At 46.8% G+C, this 23,340-nt stretch overlaps 1 protein-coding gene across 1 annotated transcript in view; it reads right to left on the bottom strand.

Moving 5' to 3' along the window:
- Nucleotides 1-2,080: 2,080 nt before the first annotated feature.
- Prep (prolyl endopeptidase) overlaps nt 2,081-23,340 on the bottom strand; it is a 107,117-nt gene continuing 85,857 nt past the window's right edge. The window contains exons 11-15 of the mRNA XM_050123948.1: nt 12,462-12,598; nt 10,094-10,188; nt 7,632-7,763; nt 5,154-5,310; nt 2,081-2,826 (exon numbers count right to left, since the gene is read on the bottom strand). Of these exons, the coding sequence (XP_049979905.1) occupies nt 2,532-2,826; nt 5,154-5,310; nt 7,632-7,763; nt 10,094-10,188; nt 12,462-12,598 (816 nt within the window). The 3' untranslated portion in view covers nt 2,081-2,531. The remainder of the gene's footprint in view (nt 2,827-5,153; nt 5,311-7,631; nt 7,764-10,093; nt 10,189-12,461; nt 12,599-23,340) is intronic.

Here is a 23,340-nt window from a genome sequence, read left to right as displayed (position 1 = left end):
ACGCCACAGGCAATGTAAGTCAGGAGAAGGGCAGAGCCTGGACAGAGTAAGGTGGCAATGAGTAAGGAAGACTGGCAGTTCTGGAAAGACCTGACCTCCAATCTGAATCCCCTCCTAATTAAGACTGTTGGGATGTTTATATGCTATGTGCATGTATAAGCCAGAGGACAAGCCGCAGGTGCCAGCTCTCTCCTTCCATCACTGGATCCCAGGGGTTGACCTCTAGCTGCCAGGCTTGGTGTCGCGTGCTTTTTCCCACTGAACCATCTCACCACTTTATCTCCTATGCTTAAAGCTTAAAACAATGAAAAAAAGGTAATCTTGCTGGGTGGTGGTTGTGGTGCATGCCTTTAATCCCAGCACTAGGGAGGCAGAGGCAGGCTTCTCTGTGAGTTCAAGGCCAGCCTGGTCTACAAGAGCTAGTTCCAGGACAGGCACCAAAGCTGAGAAATCTTGTCTTGAAAAGAAAAAAATAAAAAAAGGGTAATCTTCTAAAACAGATATGAACACTTGGAGACATATTGCTTTGTTTATCCCTCATCACTTCCAGCAATCAGCGAGAGCTGGGCTTTGAACACAGACCCCTGGCACTGCAACAGGTGTCGGGCACCACACTTCCACTCCCAGCTGTCCAGGAGACCCCAGTAGGGAGGTCCTGCTGGATTCTGCAGGAGCTGGAAGGCGCCTTATGTGGGGTAGCTCAGCTACCTCCCTCAGACAAGTCAGTAGCCAGCAGAGGCGGCCTTTGGCTTCCCTGGGCAGAAGTACTCCTTCTCTCTGCCGTGCTGGCCAGAGGTCACACTGTCGACTAGCTGGCATCTCTCTAGATGAATGCTGTTGCTTTTAGTCTCAGTGTGACCTGCAGGTGGTGGCATGGGTTTCCTCCACAAGGGTCACAGAGTCTGATGTTCAATGCTGGCTGCACTCAATACACATGGTACTCATGTAAGGATTAGTAGACAGCAATGGTTCCAGAACAGAGAAAAACCTTGTCCCACTGTTGTGTCTGGTGTGTATTAGCAGGCATGAAGGAAAATGCTTATCTAATGATTTCAAAGAGCAACACTGCTTAAAGGGCATAAAATGTGCTTTGTGATTGGACACAGTCACTGGGACGAGTTATGAGTAACTTTGTGTAAAGTTAAGATCTCTCTTTTAATCACATCTGATAAAGTCACACAAAGACCCTCTTTCTTATACACCAGATTGGCATTCCCCAACTGAGGGACAAGGAACAGTATTCTGTGAGATGTTAAAATACACCTGGAATATTCTTCACAAAGTCTAAATTTGAAGAATATGCATTGTTCCCTCAGAAATTCCCAGAGAGGGGCAGGGCAGAGGGAGGGAGCAGGGGCTGGGAAATGCTGCAGGCTCCAGTGTAGGGGAGCCTGGGTAGATGACCCTATCTGGACATTCACTTGTGTAGTCTGATTTCCACAAACACTCTGTAACCAAGTCAACACACGGACAAATCGGTGAAGGATTTTAATTTCTCCAGTTCACAGTTTCCTTTGTTTGGGTATGCCTGTGGTCTTTGTGTGTGGTGCAAGCATGTGAGTGTGCAGGTGTGCCCTCGGAGGCCTGAGGATGACCACTGCCTTTCTCTGGCACCATCTCTCAGTGCAACAGAAGCTCACCATTTTGGCTCACTTGGATGGCCACTGGATGTTAAAGATCTGCCTATTGCTGCCCCCACGGCTGGGGTCACAGGCACACGGAGCCTTGCCCAGCATTTTACCTAGGTGCTGTTACTCAAACTCAGCAGGTCCTTGGGCTTTCCCAGCGAGCACCTTGCCTACAGAGCCATCTACTGAACCCCAGTCCAGAGGTCTTTAAAAATAGAAGCATCCAAAATGAAAAATCTCAATCAGATCTTTACCTGAGTAGTAACAGTGGAGATGGCATATCTCCCTTAGCTGCATCCCTCGAAGTGAGATGAGGTGGATGATCAGCCTCTTTTGGGTGGTACTAATATGCTAAGTATTCGGAAACTAACCTGAAGGTTAGTCTTCATTGTGATAGTCATCCGCTTTTTGAGGGCTGCCTCTCGTTGCAAAGGAACCAAAACTAAAGCCTCCACTCTTAAATAGCATTTATTAGTATTGCAGTGGAGTCTCCCTCGAGGTCTCCCATTTATTTAAGGATATATGCTATGGTTAGAGAAGCAACTTCATTATTATATATGAGTATGCCCAACTACGACCCTTATCAGTCCAGGGGTCTAATAATATTCACATCATGTGCATCGCCATTTAGTTTCTTATCCAAACATGCCCCCTTCTCCCCCCTTTTAAAATATGTGCCTTGATAAAGTGGGAAAAGAACTAAAGGAACGAAACATCAAGGGCTTGCTATAAAGGAGAAGCCTAGAAAAGATAAAATCCCCACGGCAGTTCTGCTCAGTTGCTGTCTGTGAGCGGAGGCACAGTGCTCACACGGGCAGCGTTCTGCCCAGTGGTTTCTTGGTCAGGATGGTGAGAAAGCCCTTGAGGTTTCCTGCGGCTGTTGGGAGGAGCCGGAAATCCCATTTACTGAATCCACTCGATGTTCAGGCACCGCGCAATGAACGCAAACATGTCGGAAACTTCTTCTATCACTTTGGCGGTGGGTTTCCCGGCCCCGTGGCCAGCCTTGGTGTCCACGTGGATCAGCAAGGGGTTGCTCTGCTTCCGGCTGCGGCCCACAATGTATTGAAGCGTGGCGATGAACTTCAGGGAGTGCAGCGGGACCACCCGGTCGTCGTGGTCAGCCGTGAGGAGAAGCATGGAAGGGTACTGGATGTCGTCCGCCTCCGGAAGCTTCACGTTATGCAGTGGTGAGTATCTGTAAGGCAGGGGAACTTCCGTGAAAACCGACACCAAGAGCAGAGCTACCACAGACAAGAGGACAGACGTGCTTCACCAGCCTGACCACTGCCAAGGAGGGCTGGAATCATTTAGGCCAGAACTGTCAAGGGCTACTGAAAACTGGGGAGCTGGGTCACTTTACTTAGCTCTAACCTTGAAGGGTGAATAAAAAAGGAAGTCACGGGGCTGCTGAAATAACAGAACTGTTTCGAGTTTACCATCTCTGCATTGTTTATCTCTTGGCAGAAGGACCTGGAACCTGCCATGTGTCTGTCCTTTAGCGGATCTAATGCTTGTACCCCGGGGGAAAGGCTGCTGCTTTAGGAAGGACACCCCTATTCTCTGGGACTGGCTGCTAACCTGCACCCTGAGAAGACCTGGCCCCAAGGTACTGCATTTGGCCAATGGAGGGAAAGCAGAAGAAGACACTTCTAAAGCAGAAGGTGAGGTGAACTGGTGAGTTCATGAAGAAGGGCTTTAAGAAAAACAAAAAGAGTTGAGTTATAGGACGATTGCTAACAGTTTAATGAAAGGAACATCTAATATCTTTTCTTTACATTTTACCCATTATTAATGTCTCGGTTTTCACAGTTTCACACTAATGGATATAATAATTTGTTTCAGAACAGACTGAAAGTGTAAAGTATGGAAACAGCATAAATTCTGCTTAGCTTATCACATGAAGTCAAGCAGCCTGAGGCTGTAAGGTGTTGGAAGGCAGTGGGTCCGTCTAAGCAACCCCTGCATATGCGTTAGCTCTCCGCACAGCGTGAAAACCCTGCCTATTAAAATTCAAATAAGTTTTGTGGGAGAATAATTCCCCGTTAAGTTACAGGAGCCCCTGCATGGCCCTCTCCAGCTGATGTGCAGGGCTGAGCTGTGTGCTCACTCTCTAGCTGCAGGGGAAAGGAAGGTTCAGTCTTGAATGAGCAGCATCAGAACACTGAAATATTAAGTAGGAGTGCCATAAATTCTTCTAGAACCTTCCTCCCCTTTAGCTTTGGAGCCTGTCCTGGAACTAGCTCTCGTAAACCAGGCTGGCCTTGAGCTCACAGAGATCCCCCTGCCTCTGCCTCCCGAGTGCTGAGATTAAAGGCTTGCGCCACCATCGGGTGCTGTGGAGCACTTGGACATCCAATTCAGAGTTCATCATGTTAAAGGTCTTGAGCCTCCAGGTGCTCATCTGCACTTCATCTGAATTATGACTCCTCTGGACACAGTTACACCAGTGAACACCGGGGAGTGACCACAGTATTCATTTAGCCTTCTCCCCTTTGAGGATAAAATGTTGTTTCAAAGCATTGAATAAGACACTTCAGATGAAGTTCCAAGGAGGGAAGCTAGTTACAAAAAAAAAAACATGACAAATTAAAAAATGTTTTGAATCAGAAATTATGATTTTTCTGAGAAGACTGCGATGAGAAACGAGTTTCTTGTACAGCCTGAGGGAATTCCTAAACAGAGCCGCTAAGTAATCTGCGAATGTTCCACGTGGGCCGTGAAGAGCCAGAGAGGAGGAAGACGTCTCTCTTACTCACTGCTGCCCTCAAAGCTGCTGAGGGTCATGAATAAAAGAAGTGTATAAACTAATGCCTCTAATTCCAAATATTTGTGGGGACACTGAGCATAAAAATGGTCTAACTGTGTTCTACGTTCTTAAGAAAGGCAATGTCTCTACTGATATACAGTTTTAGACCATTCTATCTGAACTCCAGTAACAAAGGCTACTGGCACAGAACAGGAGACTCATGCCCCTCTTCCGCCATCAGCACCGTGGACTGCTCAGCTCAGCTCTCTGCTCCCAGTGTCTCAGAGCAGGCAAGGTGTGAGCGGTCAGCTCTTCTCCTGGGAACACTGGGAAAGAATGACAGCCGCCGCTTCTGAGCAGAACTCAGTCTCCCACAGCTACGGGGCTGAGGTCTCCATTTCCTCATGGCTATGAATCACAGTGAATCTCAGGTTCCAGAGGACCCTCTTGCCACCTGAAAAATCCCTTCTTCATAGCACGACCTACATTAGTGTTTGACAGGAATCTTAAATAGCCATCTTTATGAAAACAGTAAATCTGGGGGTTTAGCTGTGACTCAGCAGTAGAACGCTTCTCTAGTATCTGCAAGGACCTGGACTCAATCCCCAACACCGCAGACAGACAAAACTCAGGAAGACAGGAGGGCGCCACCATCTCCGTGACACTGCAGTAAATTACATGCAGTCAAAACACCAAATGCTAATCCGGTTGACAATAGTCACGATTAAGATAGCAGATTTTGAACAGTATATAGGCAAACATTAAGGAAGACATACTTGAGAAGCCATTCGAAGTGTTGCTTGCTGTCTGAGCACCCATAATCAGTGGTCCAGGCATGACCAATGGTAAACTTGTGGAACTTCAACATGTCCATCACTCCAACCTGGGCAATAACACAGCCGAAGAGGTCTGGACGTTGATTTGCACAAACAGCTAAGAACCAAGAGACAAAAAGAGGGAAGTGTTCATAATTAAACATCTAGATGAAGCCAGTGCTTCATATCTTCAGGACGCTGGTTGTTTCATCCCTGGAACACAGGCAGAAGTTTTCATAAATGATTCAGGCATGAATCTCCAAGCAGCCCAAGGGAGAAGGCGGGGTCTTCCCAGTATTGGAGCATTTCCTCCCCAGTAACAGTGGAGATGACCTGCTACGTTACTGGCTGGCGCTTCTCCGAGCCAACTTGCTTTCACGGGTGATGGGGATGGGAGGGACTTGTTCAGATCTTAGGACCAGTTCAGTGCAGAAGAGGGGCTGAAATGCAGCTCCAACCAGCGCTGGCACAGTCTATCCTGGTTTCAGATGTTTTGTTGTTGCCTTTTAGCAGAAAAATCTACTGAATATTTGCCAAGTAATAAAATAGAATATTTCTAGGTAATAAAACCAGATGTAGTGGGCAAGAGACCTGAGTGAGCTGTTAACAAAGCACGGCAATCACTGTTGCTAAAGGTCGGGTGCCATGAAGTGGAGCCGGTGCCCAACAGCAGCCAGCGAGGCTGGTTGGAAGCCCTCCAAGGCCACATGACTTGGGGTCAGTCAAAAGATCTAGACTATTCCTGCCTCTGGCAAAATCCATAGTTCACAGCCTATTCTAATTAGGTCACATGTAATAAATAGCACAGAAGTCTGAGCCATCCCCTTAGAAGCCCAGATCCTCTTGGAGGTTAGGAATGTGCAGGCCCAGAACGAGCATCCCATCATCTTGATGTGGTAGCCAAACGAGCATCCCATCATCTCGCTGCGGCTCTGTCTTTGTGGATTTCTCAAAGGACTTGGCTTAAGAGGGACAAAGCAAAACTATAGCAGAGTTAGTGGCAAACCAGTAGAGTATGACACAGATCACATGGCCTTTACAATGTTCTTTCCCGCTAAGCGTGGTCTCACCCGTAGTTCTGTTGGCCCTCTTATTTCTATCTATTCAGACTCTGACTACTTATCTTCCAGGGCCACATCTTGGTCCAAGCCAGTGAGGACTCTCACCTGCTCAGCTTCTCGGCCCTTACCTTCTCCCCATCGGTTCAAGGCTCCCAAAGCTTCCTGCTTCCCAGAGCAGAGAGAGAACTCAGGCTGCATTCAAAGTCTGTCCTTTCTGGTTTGGCTTTGGGACACCTACCTGAATCCACGAGGACATGAGCCTCCAGAACCTCTCACCTAAATCGTCCGTGTTAGCCTGCAGGCCTTGGTATGTGTCTGACTCATCTGAACAGAAGCAAAGCTCTGTCTTGCTCACCCATCTATGCCTGACACCTAAAGACATGCATGGCATTTCTTGACAACTAAGAAAATTTGTGAGCTGCCCCATGTGAGTCGTAAGAATCCAACGTGGGCCTTCTAGAAGATCAGGAAGTGCTCTTAAGAGCCGAGCCACCTCTCTCAGCCTCACCCTTGCCAAACTGAAATGAATTATTCTGGACAACTGCAGTTTGACATTCACGAGCCAGCTGTGCACTTCTTTAGCAGTGCCTGGGATTTACGCAGCTCACGCATCACTTCACTATCACCAGCTAGAAAACATTTGGCTAAAGATGGTGCTCTGTTTGGGAAAGCGTAAGTATAGAAATTCATGTTTGGACATGCTCCACGTGTTTCAAAGATAAATGAACATTCAACCCTCAACGCCCAAGAACAGTGGGTGGAAAACGGTTATGTGCTGTGCCGCCTGCACATGTAACAACATTAAACACCTCAGACCCCCCTGGAGTCAGCCTGCCGGGCGCATGCTCATGAGTATGCCAAGTGCTGCCGAGGGAGCAAAGAGTAAAATTTCACTAACCACCAACTTAGAAAAGTGCCAGGCCTAACCCAGTGATGTGACAGGAGGGGGCTATCTAATCCTCAGTGTTCTGTAGATGTGGACAGTCACAGCACATCTGCCTCACAAGGTGTTCAGCAGGTGTCAGTATTCATCCCAACCACTCCCTCCACTTCTGCATTACTAACAGGTTCCTCGTGTGTACCCCCTGTATGTCCACGGCATTTGGCTTCACACAGCATAGGTCTGAACAAACGTTCCACGAGGCTCACATCTTACTAGGCCTGAGTGGCATCATCAGGGGATGATCAGGTTCAGCTGGGGGCGGCTACGTGGCTTTAGCCCATAAAGAGTAGAGCAGTCAGGGCAGGCGATGCTCAAACGCAACTAAGTTCTTCTGTCTCTGCACCATTCCCATCAGTGAGCCTCCGGGTAAAATGGAGCTGGGGGAAAGCCCTAACGGGGGCAGCTCGTGACGGAAAGAATAAACGCAGCTCTCACCCACTAAGAGGCCGCCATTGGAGCCTCCGTTGATGGTAAGCCTCTTGGGGGACGTGTAGCCTTCTTTAACGAGATACTCGGCAGCACACTGAAAGTCATCGAAACAGTTTTGTTTGTTGGCCAGGATACCACCTGTAAAGTGAGAGACAATTAAAAACAGCACAGAAAGCAAGTCTGAGCTATTTGGAGGTTTCCACCGCTGACCAATGTCAACAATGGCTGCATAAGGCACATTAATAGAAATGCCTCAATTTAAATCTTACGGACTATGGAAATCTCAGCATTTCCACATTGCAGGTCCATATAGTGAATTTGTGTTTGATTAACAAACTATACAATTTATAAGGCAAGAGCCCCAAAGAGCAAAAGATGATCTGCTCGGTGAAAGAGGGCATTGGAAAGAAACTGGATGAGAAATGGACCAAGAATGCCCATGCCTGCCAGCCCTCTGAGCTCCACCTAGCACACACCTCCAGAGCTAGTGGCAAGGGCCGTACCTGCTTCCTGCCCTGGAGAACCACCCTCCCTCTGCAGTGTTGTGCTCAGCGCTAATTTAAAGGGAAAGCTGAGTTTAGGGGGCGCAGCAGCAGAGCACACTGGGGACGCCCGACTGTCACGTGCCCCCCCAGGGACTCATGGCGCATCTTCACCTATCACCCTTCCCATGTTCCAAACCAAGAGAGCCCTCAGGGGGAAGGTACAGGTGAAGGCCTCAAAGATGTCTGAAGTAACTGCCTCAGAACGAACAAAGAGCAGACCAGATCTAATTAGATATTCAAGATTAACCACTTGTGCAGAAATTCAATTAAACATGAAGCAGTGCTACTGAAAGAATTTTTTCACATCAAAACAAATGTTATTAAGATTTTAATAAGCAATTACCGGTGAATTAGAACAGCTAGGATGACTTGGTTTCCAGGAACAATACCATGTGGTGTATATGCCTATTTTTAAAAGTGCATTACATTTTAAGCTCAAGGAGCAGAATGAGAATTAGACATATCAGTGTTCTGCATACCAGGCTATAACTGGAAAAGGTCCCCTTCTGGTCCTTTTATTAGCTTTTTGAAGCAGTCAGAAAGTAATCTGGCTGTAGTCAAGCTCCAACTTGTCTACTCCCAAGGCTTTGGACAAAAGTTGGTCTAATTAATGGATGTGCGTAGAAGCAAACCAGGGCAAACGCATCCTGTCTTTTAGACCACAGGGTCTATTCTCCCAGAGGGAAAATCTGGAAGTTGAAGCTGGCCTCAGGATCACAGACTGTGGCCAGGACATGTGTGTATATGAATTAGATGCGTGGAAGGGGCTACTCTTAGCCTATGACTTTGAGATGTATGTCAAATTTATGCTATGTATACATTTTTTTCTTTTTTTTCAACCATCTTTTAACTGTGATCCACCTACTATCAAGTCAAAAATCACACAGTCACTCCTGTGTTGTTTCAAATCCAGTGACAACTGGGTGCGGTAGGAGTAACCAATTGTGCTGTAATATTGCCAGGGAGCCTGGGAAGATGTGCTGACTCCAGGGTCAGGCCTTGCTCTGCAGCATCTCAGGACCTACTAGGCACATAGAACAATCGTTTTATAGGTTCACTCTTGTTGCTGACTGATGTGGGGAACCAGGCCTTGGAGGGTGAAGAAGAATGGTCTCAGATGTTCCTGCAGTGAAAGGAGATGCCTGTCCCCTAGCGACCTCTCGGCCGTATTGTAAATGCTGGCAGAGTTTGGGAAGTGTGAGGCTGGAGGGAGAGTTGCCTTTTGTTCTCCATCATAAGGAAATAACAAGTGAAGAATAATTCTGGTTGCACAGAGTCTGGACAAGGCGTGAGAGGCTCCAGAGAGAAGGAAGAGGCAGGGATTTAAACAAATGACTATCAGTAACAATCCCAACCTGGACCTCTAGGATAAAGCTGGACTAGTCCAAGAGCTCCATGGGGCCAGCAAACAGATACAGAAAACCAGAGAAGAAAAAGGCTAAATTCTGGTGTCCAAAGGCTACTCGGCCTTCCCAGCACAATGCTAGGACATGCTGGTAGCCACACATGAAAGCAGTCCCGTCACAGGGCTGTTTCGTTCTCCTAGCAGAAACTGGCCTGCTTTATGACCTCTTCTGAGATAACCAGATAATGCCAAACTGAAAAGCAAGGCCTTCAGGAGGTGAACTAGACACCAGAAGCCCCCACAATCTCCCACACTACCTCAGGTGTTGCTGAAAAACAAAATTCCATTATGTTTTATGAGGATGATGTCTGAAAAATTGTGCTTCATTATCCTATACTACCAAGGAAAACAACATATGAAGAGATGTTTTTACTGGAAGAACGGTTTGTGCAATGAGTCTGAAAAGGGCTTTCATCCTGCCAAAAAGCCCTCAGTTCTCTCTACCCCAGCTCTTTCCAACAGGAAGATCAGCATGACCTAGTCAGGTCAGACTCGGTTCTGCAGAGAAAACACCCCACCTTTATGCCACGTCTCTCCATATTCGCCACCGCCTCTGATGTTAGCCACTGCGAGGACGCCGCCCATGTGTCTCACAAAAATGAGCCTGGACACGCTGAGGAACAGTGAAGACAGTTTAATCTTCCAGCAACTGCCCAACAAGCACCAAGACTCTTCCCCCCACCTCTAAGTAAAATTATATCCTAAGAACTCTCCATGCAATACAGCATCCAAATAGAGGTCCAATATTTTTATATTACTTGATTAAAGCGGTAAACGTATAACTTCTGATTACTACTTGCCTGCAAAGCACACACATGTTCATAAACAGTACCTTTCATTCTTCTGCACTGGCAAATGATCCACTGTGAGATTCATAGTACAGACAGTACACAGAAACAATCAGAGACCCCCATTTCACACGGATCTACCTTGGTAATGACTACCATGGCAAACAGAAGCATCGGGCCAGGTGACTCCCAGCCCCTCCCGACAGTGGACCCGTCAATAGGTAACACTGTGTCTAAACGGCTCGACTTGGATAAAGCAAGCGCCTCTCGTGGACTTTAACTGCACCTCTCTGTGTCTTAGGAAACTTAGATGGCAATTAGACAAAACAGGATGTGCAAGGATGGAGATCATACAGAACGGGAGAAGAACAAGCCTCGAGGCTTGAGATAAGACACTATAGCACAGAGTGTCCAGAAAAAAATACTATCCCTTTTGAAACCTTGGGTTTGTTTCTTCTTTTTTTTTTTTTACTCTGACCCTAAAGGTACAGGGATATCTTTCCGTTATAATTATTTTGTTTTCAACACTATTTCTGATGTTCTCCTTCTTCCTTTTGTGAGGGGTGAGGGTGGGGCCACAAAGGAGATGAAAGGGAGTCAGAGTGAGGTAGATACAATTAGAATAATCATGACCAATTCGCCTAAATGACTTCATGATTTGGTCCTTTACATTTTCAGGCATCCCTGACAGTTTCTCTCTTGAAACCATGACATCCACTACAGGGATGAAATGGCCTGGAGAGCCTCTCTTGATTCCTAGCCTAGAGGTCTAAAATGAACTCACTGTACACATGGAGAGACTGCTAGCGTTAGACACGGTAGACCCACTCAGGGACCGCCGGGGTGAAGGGGATGTGGAACAGTGTGCATGTGCCCTGTTATCCCGGGATGAACCATGTGTCACCATCCCTGACGTAAACAGCATTCTCACTGGAAATGCTATATAAAGAGTGGCAAACAATGCCAGAGTTAGGCTAATCTAATAGACACCGACTAGCTTGAGTTTCCAGATAACTGTCTCTGAATCAACGTGGCCTGTGATTGGACCACTGAGATAGGGCTGAGATAGGAGATGGCAGCCCAGGGAAGGGTTCCAGGCGGACAGACTGCAACTTTCAGCCTAAATCCAGGCTGTGCCACCACCACGGCACTCTACTGGAACCCGCAGCATTGAACACTGCTCTGTGCGATGATTTTATACAAGAGGTCCCTTGTCCTGCCAACCAAGGCAAACAACCACCTCCTCAGTGTAGTTCAGTCTCATGTAAAAGATTCTGAGGGCAGGGGCCATCTTTTTAGCTTCGTTAAATCTAACATAATGAGCAGTTTCAGTTACTGGACGTCCACAGCAAGGCACGAGCGTTCGCGCAGTCAGGTTTAGGGCAGCTGGCTATGGGTGTGAATGAGTGGGTCCCAGCCATCATTGGTCCACAAATCTCCTCACAAATGGAAAGGATCCTGGGCCAATCAGGAACCAGACTTCAAATGAGGCACTATTCACACTGCTGCTCCAAATACAAACTCCTTTCATTAAAAATACTCAAGGCAAATTCTATTTCATACTAGGAATGGGATCCTGAGGTTGCAAAACAACTGACAAACTATTTAAACAAATAACAGCAACGAACATATGTCATATAAGCATCCATTATCTGAGAAATAATCACAGAACAGTTTAAAATGGAGGAGCCATAGCCTACTCATAAAATGTGGTTATGGCTGTTTTAACAACCTATTTTAGGCCTCTGCGGAGAGAATACAGTCATTAGCTGTGAAGGCATTCCTCCGAAGAGGTGAGAGGGTAGTGACGTGCTAGCCACTGACATGCACTGAGGACAGGAGTGTCCTCTTAAGACCTCAAATGATGGTAATCATTTGCAATCAGGCATCTGTAGGCTTCAGAACTACTTCTGGAACAATCTATCCTATTGAGGGCATCAAGTAACAACAACAACAACAACAACAACAGCAACAATTCAAGAACTTAAATACAAGTCCTGCCCTCTGTGAAACACCAAGCAAGCTAGAACCATGTGATTTAGAAGACCCCACCAAGTGCAGAAGATCACGTACAGGTCGTCAAGTGTCCCGTGCTTACCTGTAGTTGGGTGTTATGGAGATGTTGAAGCCTCCATAGCCATATAAGAAAGCAGGATGTGACCCATCCAACTTGATGCCCTTTTTATGCACAATAAACATTGGGATCTTGGTGCCGTCCTTGCTAGGGTAGAAAACCTACAATAAAGGAAAGCAGAAGTCTTAGCTACAGCATGAAGTGGAAAATACACACAGGACCTTAAAGGTGAAACAAAACAAAACAAAACAAAACAACAGTTGTTGAATTCTCGGTTCACCGTGTGCAGCAGCAGCATGGGGGAAATGTAGTACTACCGAAGGGCGCATGGGACAGCGAGGCCCGGGTTCATTCCTCAGAGACAGGTGAGGGCAGAGAGCGTGGACTGGATCCTAGGAGAGGACTCTAGCCTCTCCACCCATCGCAAGCTGGGCAACCTTCCCTTAGCCTCAGTTTTAGTCTCCCATCTCGGGGCCTTCACGGAGCCACCAAAGAGAATGAGCGTTCAGTCCTCGGCTGCTCACCCCCTCAGCACTGGAAAGCCAGACTCTGCCAATCAATTTAATCTAAGGAGACTTCCTGTCTTGAAGACAAATTTCATGTTCAACTTCCTCTCCAAAGGTCAAGGCACTCAATACGTCTTCATTTTTCTATGTTCAACTATTAAACAAATGTTAGTAAGAACAAAAAAGATTAGCTGAGCGAGCTGACAAGGACATCATGGAACCCTATTATTCTTGGCTAAACAAAGCCATTTTCTCAGGGTTGGTAATTAAGCCTCATAAACCTTTTCTAAATCTGGGCTATCTAGGATAAGTTCAGACAACATTTCCATATTCATTACTTTTGGGATAAAGAATTAAAAGAAAAGGATAAGGACGGGACATTAAATGCTGCTCCTACGATAAGCAGACTGAGTGATAAGCTACAGGCAGCGATAAACAGAACCCCGTAAATAGCTTTTTCTTTGAGCAGACGTGGTATTTTTACCCCAACTGACAATGGGAAGAGGCCTGGCTCAGTTAGGCTGGAAAAATCCTGCTGACCTTGGTCATGCTGGAGGGCATTGAGCTTCCAGTGGTTCTCAACCTGTGGGTCTCAATCCCTTTGGGGGTTGCATATCAGATATTTATGTCATAATTCATAATAGTAGCAAAATTAGTTATGAAGTAGTACAGCAAGACTTTTATGGTTGGAGAAAATGTATTAAGGCAGCATTAGGAAGGTGAGGACAGATAACATATGCTCTTTTATTTTAGAGTTACCGGATCAAAAGCTTTTTAGGGTACACCCCTGCACCAGAAAGCTATCCCCAAAGTCCTTGGAAACAGAGGGAGCAGGGAGAGGGGAGTGGGCAGGACAGGTGTCACAGGATAGTAGCATCCTGGTTATATTTTTTGTTATTATTTTTGGTTAACTTGACAGAAGTTAGGGTCATCTGGAAAGCGGAACCTCAATTGAAAAAACAAAATAAATAAAAAATTGCCTCCATCAGACTGTCCACATGCAAGTCTACAGGGTATTTTCCTCATTGCAGATTGTGTGGGAAGGCCCAGCTCACTGTGGGTGAGGCCACCGCTAGGAAGCTAGTTCTGGATGGTAGAGAAAGGCTGAGCCAGTCCCAGTTTCTGTCCTGAGCTACTATGCTGGCTTCCTCGGAGATAAACAATGTGGATGCCAAATAAACCCTTCCACTCCCAAGCCACTTTTGGTCACGGTGTCTTCAGCACAGCAATAAAAAGCAACTAGGGCAGTGTCAAGTACTCATCTGGCTTTAAACAATTTTTTTAAAAAAAACTTGTCGATAAAAATAAAAAAACACACAACAACTTTGTTTTTGACTGCTGAAAGAAACAGTGCTGAGACACGGACTAAATCCGGCAGTGTAGGATCATGGGAGATGCTGGGCAGATTCTGAATTGATCAGAGGGCACAGTTTGTGTAGAGTTATGCTGGGTACCACTAGTGGAACATAGCTGTGTGGCAGGGGCATTGCTTCTCAGGATCAGAGAGTAGGAGCCACCTGAGAAGCAATGGCGTCTATGGCACAAAGGAGAAGCTGTGCCCCATCACAATGGAAACATCTGTGCAAAACCTGGTGTTCCCTCCAGCTATGCCCAACTCCATGAACCGTCCCCAGTACCTGCTCAGCTTCCCCTCCCTGAAGCTCTTGGCTGTCACTCAGGCAGGTGGACAAATGTTCTCTCTTCAGACCCTCACCTGCTCCCCACAGTGTGACACTTCAGCTCCCCACAGTGTGACACTTCAGCTCCCCCATAGCCTTTTCTGCTCCATCCTGTGAGACCGCCACTGCCTAGAGCTGGCCCGTCACCCCTAATCTCACCTGGCTCTAGGACCAAAGCATACTTCTAGAGTGTTATGGAAAGCCAAACAAAGCCCCACATGTCTTCAGTGAAGACCCTTAACTGTGGTTTAAGTTGGTATGGTTCTGATGATACAATAACAGTATTTTAAACTGTCAAAGTCGAAAGACAAGCAAACACTTTGTTAAAAAGGCAATTTCTTCCTTAAAATACATGCACCGCTCCTCTTCTACTAATAACTGAGCCTAAACTAAAGTCCATGCAAGCATTTTGGAAACTTTCGTTAAAAGTAGTCAGGGATGGAGAGATGGGTCAGTCAGCAATTAAAAGCACTGGCTGCTCTTTCGGAGAACCTGGGTGGATTCCTGGTAGCTCACAGCTGTGATCTGTAACTCCAGTTCCAGGGGACCTGACAACCTCTTCTAGTCTCTGAGGGTACCATGCACACTCAAGGTACAGAGGTATACATGCAAGTAAAGCACATACACTAAAAACTAAAATGGAAGGAAGGAAGGAAGGAAGGAGGGAGGGAGGGAGGGAGGGAAGGAAGGAAGGAAGGAAGGAAGGAAGGAAGGAAGGAAGGAAGGAAAAGAAGTTAAGTAAGTAAATACTCCAGGCATTTCCCATCACACACTGGCTTCCTGTCGAGGTCACTTTGCTGGATGAGGAGAAGCCAACAGATTCCTCCCTTCACAAACGCCATCACACACTGCACCAAGTGGATCCCAGGGGTTTTTATCATCCTCTTTGGCTGGGGCTAAGCATCTATGAAGAATCATTTTATGTTCCAAGCGGCATGGAGCCCCAGACCTTCAGAACTGGTGCATTTTCTGGAACTTGCCTAGGCAATCTATCACTTTTAAGGCTCTTAGGACAGCCAGTGGTTTGTGCCTTCTTTACTATCGGCTTTCCTTGTTTTTTTTTTTTTTTTTTTTTTCTTGTCCAGTTTAGGATTCCTGGCCAGCCCTGTGACTGTCATTAGTTCCTGAAACCCTTTCATTCTCATCTCCATCCATTGGCTTCTTTTCTCCAGCAGTGGGACAGACACAGTCACTTCATCACAATTTAGCAACGCATGAGCTTAACTGGCCCTGAAAGTGTGTGATGGGCTCCTGCTCCATGGGAATCCGTGCACGTCTGCTAATGTGAATTCCCTAAATATCTCCTTGCCCCACCCTTCCCGACCACCATCCAAGTCGATCTAGGGTAACTGCTTCCTAGGCTTTCACGTTCATTCCTTCTCACCACTCCACACTGGCACCCTCTTCCCTTTCTACCTGACCCAGCTGTCTCTGTTCCGCACCTCCCTCTCCACCACTGCCCTCTTCCAATCACCACTTAAGCTTTGAACTTTCTCCCTTTCTGGGGTAAGTAAATAGACTTCAGTGTCTCCAACAACACCGTCTGTATGACCCGATCTACTCTTCAAGCTGAATTTTATCTTTGGCTTCCTTCAGACTGACCTTACCTGGTGTCACCCAGACTCACAGCTTACCCGTCTCCTGCCTCCTGGATGTCTGACTCTCCCTGCTCTTTCAAGAGTCATCAGTGAGAACTCTGGTCTTTCCCTCACCCGTCTACACAAACTCTATTCATGGTTATATCCCTCCCCACTGGAGGGGCAGGAAAAGCCTGTAGCCCTAGACTAATGGCTTATCACACGGCTCCTCATGACACTGTCTCTACCTTCCTGCCAGGGGCACAGAAAACAGTTACCAACAGATCCACACTCAGCCTGTGAGTGTACATCTTTTATCTGAGTAGATTTTAAGTCCCACCAAGAGTCTATACGGACAGATGTAATTTGGAAGCATGGCTAGGTCTCGAGAAAGCTATTTTACACACGAGCTTTCATCAAAGATAATGCAAACAGAAAACAATGGCAAGGCAATCCAGAGTTAAACCATGAATAAGAAAGCTTTTTCCCCTTAATTTTTCTCCCCCTTCAAAATTTAATTATTTTGGAATCCTGAGGAGCTTGAGGAGAGGACTCTGCCCTTCATTGTTGTAAAGAAACAGACAAAAGGCAGGCCTTCTCTTCGGGCCCAGGGCCCTGACACTGTGCATGACAGCCAGCCTGCGCAAAGCCCACCTGCCATAAGTGCCCATCCTCAGTGAGCAGCTGAGTGTATCTCTTGTGACCAACCAGCCCACCCAGACCCAGAACCGGGTCCCAGGACTGAGCACCCAGCCCACCTAGACCCAGGACTGAATACCTATTTCACCCAGCCCATCCAGACCCAGGACTGAGCACCCAGCCCATCCAGACCCAGGACTGAGTACCTATTTCACTCAGTTCATCTAGATCCAGGACTGAGCACCCAGCTCACACAGAGCCAGGACTGAGCACCCAGCCCACCCAGACCCAGGACTGAGCACCCAGCTTATTTAGACCTTGGGGAGCAGTTAAGCTGCTCGGGTGCCTAGGCTGGCTCATAAGCACCAGGATAAGACAGAGAAAGAGCAGACACTGACGGATAAGGTTGAAAAGATAATCTTGTTTGCAGAGATGATGCCCTTAGTAAGAGCCACCTGTCCTTTGAGAGCAGCTAATGCTGAGGCAAGGAGTATGAGCCCCACCCTGTGGTAAGATGGGGTTTCCTTGTGCATGCTCAGTGGAGGACCAGGCTCCGACCATCTATGCCATAGAGGACCTGTGTGAAGGTCAGCTCCCTCGTAAGCTAACCCAGAAATCAAATGAGCTCAGCAGGTGGAAGTAGGCCACGTCCAACCACTACAACAAACATGGTAAGATCAGCCATCCCTGGAGGAGGTAGCATACCAGCTCCAGATCGTGCCCAAAGCCTCAAGGGCAAAGATCAAGAAGTCTGACTCTAACTAGATTCCACATACACTACTGAGTTTTCTGCACTTACACATTTTTGTATATTTTCAGAAAAACTTAAATTGCTCCTCTTGGACACTCACGGTAGTGTAACAGTGACACTCCAGGAAGTCTGGGAGAGGATGAGAGAAAGATGGACACACTCACAATGCGGGGCCTCTGGTAAGCAAAGGCCCCATCAGCCCGGTGATGATTCCGGCACTCCAGGTCTCAGGGGTCAGCACAGTCCTCCACCCTCTCACCTGAGCAGCACCAAGGGAAAGCTGACAGTTGCCAAACATCACTATGGTCTGTCAGCCTGTCACCTCTTTGCCCATACCCTGACCTATTCACGTTTGTAAATGTCTTCACCAGAGACAACTATGCCAACGTTGCCAGTGTTCCTACCATTGGGAACTGGACAGCACCATTTCTTTCCTTTCAACATAGTGACTGAGCCTCTAGGGCACCCATAGGACAAGTGTCCCATGTTCGAGATGCTCACTCTTGCTTGCTGTGCTGACATCACACCCTTACAATGGAGACTCACAGACGCACTTTAAAAGCCATATCTGACAGAGACGGTGACCACGATTTGACAATGAGTCTCCTTAGGAAGACCACCCTGCTCCAGACCACCCAGGGCCACCATGCTGGAAAACAAATTCTTAAATAAGGAAAATCCCACTGGATCTTGCTACTCCCTTCTAGTAAAAGTCTGAACAGAATTTTTAAGATAGAAGAGACACAATTCACTTCACAGATGGAACAAAAGCGAACGGAGAGAAACTCATTCCAACTTTCTCAGCAACTGTCATGCATTCCCAACTCACGTTGATTGTCTAAAAAAAACCCCACAGATTCCTTTCTTTTTATTTATGTCTGTGCAGGCACACGTGTGTAGGTGCTGTAGTGGCAGAGGAGGGTACTGGATCCCGTGCAACTGGAGTTACGGGTGGTTGTGAACGCCCAATGTGGGCTGGGAACCCGACTCTGGTCCTGGCAAGAGCAGCAAGTACTCTTAACTACTGCTAAGATTAAAAGTCAATTCCCCAAATTCCTCTGCAGATGGCATCTGAAGGTGATGGTTAGGGGGAGGGGGAGGCTGGGATTAGATAAGGTCATCAGAGGCGGACTACTGGCTTTGAAGAGGTTTGAGCAGACACCTGTCTGCTGCGTCTTGTCTGTCCATCCTCTGCCACAGTATGACATAGCAAGGAAGCCCTCGTCAGAGTCAGGCCTTGGGCTTCACCGCTTCAAGAAGCAGGGACTGAATGAACTATTCTTTACTAGTAAGCCAGCCTTAGGTATTTCACTTCAGCTACAGAAACCAGACCAAGCAAATAATGAATTAAATTTAAAATAATTTCAAATTCTGCATATTTAAAGCCATGTTCCAACAAGTAGCTTCATGTTTAAAGCCATATTCTAACGAGGAGTACATACTTGTGTTTGTGAGCGCTAAGGTTGAAAATACTAGCCTGCCCTAAAAGGTTGGAATCCATCTGTCCTTCCTGTATTCAACTTTGGGAGGGCGGGATGGAATTTAAGAGCCATCCGTGGACAGAAAGTACACAGACAGTCTATGCTAGACTGCTGTGGGGTTTCAGGGATGGATGGGCATTATTACATCACAGGAGGTTTTGACTTCCTTCCGGGAATCTCCACACAGCTGTGGCCTATATACCAGCCTGTTTTCATTAGGAAGTGCCAACAATGTGTGTGTGCTACGCTCACTGTCTCGATGGCAGCTCCCAGTTAAGCCTGGTTATATGTTTCTAGAAAAAAAAAATGAGCTTTTTCCTGTTGCACGCTGTGGTGTGAACCCTGAAATAGAAAAGGCAAACTCAGCACAGGAGAGCAGGGTGTGCTGGAGGCACATCTGAACCTAGGGAGGTACCTTTGGTGGGTCACCTGCATCAGAGTTTGGAGCATAAAAAGCCTGGCAAGTGCTGTGATCTCCTGTGACCAGTGAGAACACACCAGGGGACATTCTCATTAAGTGCAGGGATGTCCCCGTGTGCAAGAAGCCAAAGGAAGCGCCTTCTGTTGAAGAATAGAGAACGCCATGGCTGCCTGCTCATGGCGTGCATGTGTGCCCTCTGCTCCTGCATGTGACCAGGGGTTGTACACAGAGGGTTAGGACCACTTGCCATCAATCGGTATCTGCTAAGTGAATAACAGAAGGGGAATTGTATGCTGAACAAATGTTCTAAGACAAAATGCCTAGGTCAGCTCGTTCCTGGGGCTCAAACCATTCCTGCCCCTTGGCATGGCAGCCTGGCCTTCCAACAGACTCCTACTACGTTCAAACTGTGGGCACCTGTTCCCGGATTTACCTCTCAGGCTTCCCTTTTCAAATATGTATTTTATTTTAAGGTGTGTTTATGTGTGGGGCATAGAAGCCAGAAGAGGGAACTGGCTTCCTGCCCAGCAAGTTGGAGTTAAGGCAGTTGTGAGGTACCTGATGAGGGGTGCTGGGAATCAAACTCAGGTCCTCTGGAAGCGCAGAAGGTGCCCTTAACCACTAAACCATTTCTCCAGTCCCTAAAGCCTCCCTTTTAATGTGGGTGACTCCCCATTACAGACCTGTTTCTATCCCCTCCAAAGCTAACACTGCCTTTGCCCTGGATGAATCCTTCCTAGCTTCACCGCCCTCCTGTCTAGGGAAGCAGCTGTTCCACAAAGCCTGGGTTCCAATGCCACATCCCTTAATCACGACTGAATACCCCGACACCCCTGGTAGCTCATTATACCAATCCCTCCCCCACATCCAGCTGGAGACACTTCAGAGCTCCAGGTCAGGCAGGTGTACGCTTCCCTTGAGAATTCCTATTACATAAAAAGAAACCTCAGCTAGTGCACGGCCATTCACTTCACTTCAGAGCTTGTTAGAAAGTTCCTCCTTACCCGACAGTGCAAAAAAAAAAAAAAAAAATCACCCGGGCCACAAGACAACAAACAAACCAGGACTGGAAGTTAGGAACCCTCGGAGACCAAACCAGTACATCCTACGCAACCTAATTAAATACAGCGCCCGTATGTTCAAAAGCAAACACTAGGGGCTGGCCAGATGGCACTGCAGGCAGAAGGTCCTGCTGCCAAGCCTGATATCCTGAGTTCAGTCCCTGGGACCCATGTTGTGCTGACAAGCCACAGTCATCTGAGAGGTAGGAATCTAAGTTAAGAAAATGCCTCGTAAGATCAGGCTGTAGGCAAACCTGTAAGGCAGTTTTTGATTTGTGATGGGGGGGAGGGGGCGTGCCAGCACATTGTGGGTGGTGCTATCCCTGGGCTGGTGGTCCTGGGTTCTATAAGAAAGCAGCCCGAGGAAGCCATGTGGAGCAAGTCAGTCTGTGGCCTCTGCCTTCAGGTTCCTCCCCTGTTTGAGTTCCTGTCCTGACTTTCTTCAGTGATGAACAACGATATGGAAGTGTAAGCTGAATCAGCCCTTTCCTCCCCAACTTCCTTTCTGGTCATGGTATTTCATCGCAGCAATAGAAACTTAACAAAGGCACACGTCAAGGAGGGAGTGAACCCGACACCAGCAAGTTGTTCTCTGTCACCCCCCAAACACACCACAAAACAAGCAGTTGGTCTCTATGGTTTTCACAATAGGGTTTGCTTCATTTGTAACTTTATTAAGATGCACACTGGCGAACTTGGACTTGTGGAAGAACACCCTTGTAGTGATTACAGGGTACCACACTAGTGTAACACACCACAAATCAAGCAGTTGGTCTCTATGGTTTTCACAATAGGGTTTGCTTCATTTGTAACTTTATTAAGATGCACACTGGCGAACTTGGACTTGTGGAAGAACACCCTTGTAGTGATTACAGGGTACCACACTAGTGTAACACACCACAAAACAAGCAGTTGGTCTCTATGGTTTTCACAATAGGGTTTGCTTCATTTGTAACTTTATTAAGATGCACACTGGCGAACTTGGACTTGTGGAAGAACACCCTTGTAGTGATTACAGGGTACCACACTAGTGTAAGGACTGGACTCTCTCCTTTGTAGCTGGGGCCATTCTGACACAAGGAGGTAACTTGCCTCCTAAGTGTGGTCAAGAACTCCTGCAATCCCAGCTCAGCGAGCAGAACCGTTATTTTCAGACCAGCCTGAGCTACACAGTGAGGTTCTGTCTCAAAGAAGAAGGAAAGAGATGAGAAAAGCAAAAGAAAACAGGTGAAAAAATTAACCAGCCCAAGCCACACGTCCTGTAAATGATGGGGCTGAGGTCTAAGAGGATTTCTGGCCCCAGACTCCATGTTCTAAGCCACTGTCGACAAGGAATTAGCTAATCCCTGGCCACTCCTTCAGGGGTGCTCCTGAGACTTCTGTGGGGCTCCTTCCGGGCCTTTCCCAAGGCTGTGCATCTCCCTGCCTCTGCATTTAGCATGGTACTTAGAAGAGTCTGTGCTTAGAAACCACAGGCTAGATAAATGCAGATGCATATCCCAGCTGGATCCTACAATAAAAATAAGTATTTTAAATGGCCTTTCATTAAAAATCCACACGCACACAGTAGCCTACAGTCTGGCCACAAAATGCTTTGCTGGAAAATAATAAAATTAGGTTTGGCTGAGGGCTGTAAAAGATTATATAAACTTTTTAAGTTCACAAGTTCCCAGCTTACTACTAATAAAAGTATTTAACATCTGACATTTTCCTTATGTTTTGCTGTTGACCGATTACTTTAGCAATCCAGGGCAGAGAGCTTTATGGATCTTAAACTGTTTGGCTCTGGTAATTTATTGCAAGAGATTGCACCTGCATCATAAAACCAACAAGGATATAGAAATTCATTTTAAATTCTCATTAACTCAAAACTATAGCAGCATACTTATTTATTGTATTAGAAAAATACAATAAATAACAAAAAAATGCTTTGACTAGAACATTCAATTACAGAGCAGAAGGGAAGCTGTGTGGCTTAAATTTTTGTGGCTGGTAGTTATTCATTTCTTAAGAGGGCAAATTGTTAAAGACAGCCAGATGTTAGTGAGGAGAAAGGGAGTGGGGTCTGTGAGTTCCAGTATGGGAGGATTAAACAGGATACATAAACAGTAGCCCTGAATGGATGGCGCTGCCAAATGTCCTATAAATATAATCCCAGCACAGCATCTATAACCATTATTTTATTTGCACAGTCAACATAAAACCCATACTCAGTGTGAGATACCGAGGAGCAAGAATACACAAAATAGTTGTCTTAAAACAAAACAAACAAACAACAACAACAAAAACAAAAATCCCAAATGGTCAGAATCTGAAGGGGTGAGTAAATCTGGTATTGGAAAAACCTAAGGCTGCTATGATCCTCTGCTCTGAGTCTTTTGGATGACACAGACTTCCAAAATAGATATCCCAGATGAGTCAGAAGAAAGGGGTCCATGATAGATGGTTTCAAGCTACTTAAGGAACAATCTAGGAGCCCAGGGGCACCACGGCTCTGCAGCCCCCAACTGAGAAACGTGAGCAGTCCTTGAGGCTGGACTTGGATGCATGCTGGCAGTGGCAGGCTGCAGGGCAGCTGTCAATTAGCAGGGACTGCCCAGGGGTGCAGAAGCAGCATCACACTGCAGCTTCTAGGAGGTGGCTCACCAGGGGGAAGGAAAAAGAGGGCTGCTGAGGAGGATGGCAAATCACAAAGTTCAAAATTCCTGCTGGGAGGGTACAAGATCAATTCCTTTCTGATTTATATTCTAAATTGGGCTGTGCAAAGTGTCCCTTTGTATTTGTGCAT

Source organism: Alexandromys fortis, unplaced genomic scaffold (assembly GCF_014885135.2).
Source record: "Alexandromys fortis isolate MF-2015 unplaced genomic scaffold, M_Fortis_MF-2015_v1.1 scaffold_211, whole genome shotgun sequence".
NCBI lineage: Eukaryota > Metazoa > Chordata > Mammalia > Rodentia > Cricetidae > Alexandromys > Alexandromys fortis.
Note: the sequence above shows the minus strand (reverse complement) of the source record. Positions and strands in the feature narration are given on the sequence as shown.